The sequence below is a fragment of the Etheostoma spectabile genome, chromosome 13 (genome assembly GCF_008692095.1).
Source record: "Etheostoma spectabile isolate EspeVRDwgs_2016 chromosome 13, UIUC_Espe_1.0, whole genome shotgun sequence".
Lineage (NCBI taxonomy): Eukaryota > Metazoa > Chordata > Actinopteri > Perciformes > Percidae > Etheostoma > Etheostoma spectabile.
In genome coordinates this window covers 14,110,204-14,115,633 of record NC_045745.1, presented here as the reverse complement: position 1 = coordinate 14,115,633, position 5,430 = coordinate 14,110,204, and the positions used below count along the sequence as shown (strand labels likewise).

Genomic DNA, 5,430 nt, shown 5'->3' with positions numbered 1-5,430 from the left:
CCCCCCCCCCCCCCTCCTCACCGTGCACTCCATCTCCTCCGGCTCTGGTTTGATCTGTACAGAGGGCATGACTGTCTCGCCCTCCTTTTTCTCCTCCTCCTCCTCCTTCTTCTTCACAGACTGTGTCGCCACTTCCTCTCGCTCCTCTTTGCCTGCTTCCTCCTCTTCCTCCTCCTGCGGTGGCCGAGGCCTGGTCACCGGCTCCTCCTCCTCCTTCTCTTCCTCGTCCCGGTCTGCCGGCTGTGGTGCCGATGATGACGATGGTGGCGGTTGATGCTGTTGGGTCGGGGCGCTCTGCTTGGCCGGGCTCCTCTGCTTCTTCAGGGCGCCGACAGCACTCTTCTTCTGCTTAGGAGTCGACTGGCACTGAGGAGGAGGAGAAGAAGAGATAGAAGGTGAGAGGGATCTGTGACAAATAGAGGAGGAAGGGTAGAAGGTAGGGGAAGACAGGAAGTGGCTGAGAAAGGGAAAGAGGAGGTGATAAGGGACCCCCCCTAGTTGAGGTGAAAAAGGGGGGTGGGGAGAAATGGCAGAGAAAACAAGGGAAGGAAGGGTGAGAACAGTGTACAAAAATAAAATAAAATAAACCAAACTTTCAAGAGGTTGAAAGGAGGGGACTAAAGGATTTGAAGAAGGAATGAGGAGTAAAGTAAGTGAGGGGAAAAAGAGAAGGAAGCAAGAAATAAAAGGAGACCAGATAAGAGGCCAGGAGGAGAGGAAGAGGGGGAGGAAGACAGGTAGGAGAGGAAGTAAGACAGGAAATGGCATGCTCGAGTTTGGAGGGGGAAGTAAGCATGATTACAAGCATTACCTCTGCTCTAAAAGCTGGCTAAAGAAAACTCCTTCTCAAAAATCTGCCTGAAGAGGGGGGGGGGAGGTAAAACACACCCACACAGAACCACATTCTGTCTAAAAAAGATAGAAAATTAAAGACAAAGAGAGAGACAGAGGAGGCCAAGAGACAAAGGCCTAATCCTGGGGCTGCCAGTGAGGGAATGAGAACGAAAGAGAAATAACAGAGACACAGACTGAGCAGGGAGGAGTAGCAGTGAACTGGCCCCTCCCTCCCTTTCAGCTCAGGCAGGCGGACACACCCTTTTCTGGAAGCCGAGCAACACACATACACACACACACACACACACACACACACACACACACAGAAAAGGAGAGAGAGAGGTGTGGGGAGTGCTGTGGCACTCAACACACACGGACTAGTAATGCACACACCTCTTCTCTTCTTTTCTGTGTTCATTTTCTCTCTATGTCCACTTCCTTTCTCTGACATCTAAATGTAGTATGACTCTATCTGAGAATTTGTAGCACCAACCAAATGTTTACATTTTTCTAAAGATGTAAATCATCTACTATAGCATAATATGACTATACTGAATATAAAGTGAGGTGTAGGACCGGTTACCATTTGAAATATGTCAATACAGACAAAATAGAGCTGGGTTTCTGTGTCAATACCCAAACAATACTTTTACTCAGAAAAGACTTATTTGTATCCTCAAATGTCTATCTATCAACATGAACAAAGCTGCAGAATTATTTTCAATGTGTTGTCATTTGAGTCTACAAACCATATCCTCCAATCAAAAGCACTAAGTAAGCAAGTGTGCAATATGAAATATAATCTACATTTCAATATCTTCTATTTTTCTCTGCACATGCGGACTGATTTTGCTAACCCACCACTGGGACATGACCCACACTTTGAACGCTCCTGATCTACACAAGTGGAAGTTGTCAAAGAGACGACTTCCCTTCTGATTTTTTTCTGTCTCTTTTAACTTGGCTGTTGCTGATGCAAATGCGGTTTCAGCCAACGTTTCTGGGGAATTTCTTAGAGTTGTGGTTCTAAAAAGAAATTTGACTTTGTGAAATCTGCACATCCACATTTGAACTGTATTTGTGTATGTCTACGTGCCTGGAATGTGAATCTGACACGATTAAACACAAGTGGAAACATCTTGTTGGGTCGCCCGATGAATGTAACTGAACCTGTACACATTAAAGGACTGTCACATTAGGCCACATCTACAACTAGATTTTAATTTTCAAGTGGCGTTTTGAGACAAAAACAATCTCCGTCCCAAAAAAAGTTTTAGCTCCAATAGCAGAACTAAACTTTGTTCAAATTAACACGTCTGACAATGCATATCACATGGCCATTAGCATACACCGGGAATGCAGATGCTGGTGTAAACGGGAAGCAGATTGTCTGACATTACTCCGCGGTTCCAAATCATGGATGTATAAAATGAAAATGCAGAAAATATTTTGGAGAAAGAACGACAGTGGCGAAAAAGTAAGATCAGGGATTTATTTGCTTGGGGAGACGAGGTGGAAATGTTACTGAAAGGTATGTAAGCCTACCTAAGCTTAAGACTGACTGATAGGGACCACCAGTCCAGACAGCAACTCCAGAGTTTTCAAACCAAAACGGGGACAGTATTTTCAAATGTCTCCGTTTTAAGGGCTCAGGGACGCCTGAGTAATGCAGATGTGGCGTAAAAATAACAAAAGATGTCTGTTTTTAAACCAAAAGGTAATTGTGTAAATTTAGCTCTAGTACTGATCATTTCATCCTTTGCGAGCAAGCTTCACACAGGAAGTGATGGTGAAATGACTTCACAGCTTCTTTCTCACAGTGCAAGAGACGCTCAAATACACACTCTTGTTCTAGACTTCCTGTCTGCAGTAGCAACCCTGCTGTACAACCCACTGCTTACCAGGGGAAATGGTGTAATGTACAGTAACTACCATATACTGTAAGGATGAGGGGTGTTAGCTATCCACATGCATGCCTCTAGAAATGTATTTTAATTAAATGTTACATTAAGGAACAGTAACGTTTAATAAAGCCATACAACCATTTGGAAATATAAGTTCAGAATTCAGTAATAGCTTTAGTAAAAGATGACAATTTTACAGTAAAAGAATAGACAACTGTTTGATAGTTTTGAGACATTAGTTTTAGTTTAGTTAATGTATTCAGTAGAGTAAATGTACTTACTGTGCTGTATACTTCAAAAATTGGAAATAAACATTGCTACAGAGCTGATTTTCTTTCTTTCTTCATCCTGAAAAACGACAGCATCCCTGGACTTTCCTACAGTGATGCTACAAAGTGTTTTTATCCATTTATTTTGTGTGCTGTGTTGTGCCTGGTACTGAAAACAGACTGTTGCAATGCATGCTGGCATGCCACCCAGCTCCAGGGGATTCCACAGTGAGGTGTGGCCTCAGCCAATCAGTCTGGGTGTGGCTGCAAGCACCACCCCTCTCACACACACACACACACACACACACACACACACACACACACACACACACACACACACACACACACACACACACACACACACACACACACACACACACACACACACACACTGGTCTCTCAATCCCATTGTGATGGGACAGAGCCCCCTCTGTGTCTCTAGACAAAGGTAAAAGCAGCTCGATGCCACACCTTCCTCCCCCAAACCAACAACCCACACACAGCCAGGCTCTGAAATTACAACAAACAACCTCCCTAAAACATTGTAAGTATCCTGTGCTTTCTATCTATTGGTCTTCATATGTTTTTATGACAGGGCTCTCTGGCCAAACAGACCACGTTACACCACTGCCATTGATTTTGAGCTTCATTTTTTTTCAGCCAGCTAAACACTGAGGGTACCGGTAAAGGAGGTTTACCATTGCAGCGACTGTCAACAATCACACATAAATAAATACCTTGATTTATTAATTCCATTGACTTATTTACTGATTTCTACAGAAACAGGAGCAGGAAATGGACCAACATACACTGTAGGTAAACGCTAGGTCAAAAGTGCAACCTTTTGGTTTATTTTTACACTGCTGTATGTTGATTTCCTGTAGTTAAAAAATACTTTCTGCTTTACTTAAAAAGGGAAGAAAACTTGCCGTGTAGTTGTATATAGTGTTCAGAAAAAGATAAGGTAAAAGATAACTGATCAACTGGAACCAGTTCTCGAAGAGTGCAAGAAGCAGCAACATCTGCAACCCACCCTGAGGGTTAAAAAGCTGTCTGAAAACTGATTGAGTGGAAAGGATGGTAATTAAACAACCGGAATCTGAAAGGTCTTCAATAAATATGTTCCAACAAAAGTCATGTACTTATAGTTCATTCTCTTTTGTCTGTTATCTTTTGTTTTGGGGGGGGTTTAGGGGTTTGTTCCAGCATAATGTTTTCATACTGTTCCCGTTTGCTGGCCTCGTTAACATCTATTCTCTTTTGTGATTGGCCACTTCTTCTCTGCCTTTCATGTTGGACCTGCCCATTCAGTTCTGTGGAGGTATCATAAATACAAATGTCTCTCCTTCAACAATCAAACAGATCCTGAATGAAATCAGACATCCTAATCACCTTCTTCTAATCGTCTCATCAAGTTGTAAATTTACCCAACGGAAAAACAAACTGTAAATGTTTACAATGATTGGCCGTCACAGGATGGAAACTCAGGAGGTGCTTAATCTCACAACCAAAGCCCATTCTGGATCCTATGTTTTCTCATCCCAAAGCTGTTGGGGGAAATTTGGGCAAATAAATTATAGAATTAAAACACATTTGATGCTCAACAGTTAGATGACATGAAGCACCCCTTTTAGTTGTGAAAGCTTCATTGTTGACATTTTTAGGTCTTGAGGAGGGAGGATTTGTTTTGGTCTGGGGACAGCACAGCTGAAGAGCAAAACTTCTTTGAGGAAATTACCAACTTTTTACAGCCACTTTTCCAATCTACAGAGGTTTAACCGTCTGGTATTCGGAAAAAAGATTTTGGATTAATTAAAAAAAACTTTTCATAGACCTTTTCATGTTTTATGTCATTTAAAAATGAACTTATCTTACACCGTTCTATAGCTTTCATATGCAGCAATGATTTCAGTGTTGAAAACAGATGTGTGTGATATTTAGCTACAGCAAAAGGATTTAAATTCTTCACTATTATGACCCGTGAATTCTTGTTTACAGATTCCAAAATAAATCTGCTCAAAAGGTAGTGGATTGGAGGAGCAAAGTGCTGTAGCCAGACCTGGATCGAATAGGATTTGCAAATAATTCCTTAGTGCTTGTTTAAACCTAATCTGGAGCTCCAGCTAGGTGGAGTTCAGACAGAGCCACATAAGCAGTAAATGACAGAAAAAAAACACACTGAATGAAAATGTTAAGTCTTTTGAACTTTCTGTAGCTGTGCTTGGGCATACAAGCCACACCCATTCTACCACTCCGAAAAGATTTGTAATTTCCCAACTGGGGATCAATAAACTGTGTAAATTATTAAATTATTGTTATTAAAGGAAACACTGAGAATCCTTTGCAAATCCAACTTGAAGGAGAAGGAGTGAGTGAGGGGGCCAGGAGGGAGGGCGAGAGAGAGAGAGAGAGAGAGAGAGAGA

At 42.1% G+C, this 5,430-nt stretch overlaps 1 protein-coding gene across 3 annotated transcripts in view; it reads right to left on the bottom strand.

Annotated features, from left to right (window-relative positions):
- Positions 1 to 5,430, bottom strand: part of klf8 (Kruppel like factor 8) — a 68,719-nt gene that overhangs the window by 31,531 nt on the left and 31,758 nt on the right. For all 3 annotated transcript variants that reach the window (XM_032533883.1, XM_032533882.1, XM_032533884.1), the window contains one exon: positions 22 to 366. In XM_032533883.1, the coding sequence (XP_032389774.1) occupies positions 22 to 366 (345 nt within the window). The remainder of the gene's footprint in view (positions 1 to 21; positions 367 to 5,430) is intronic.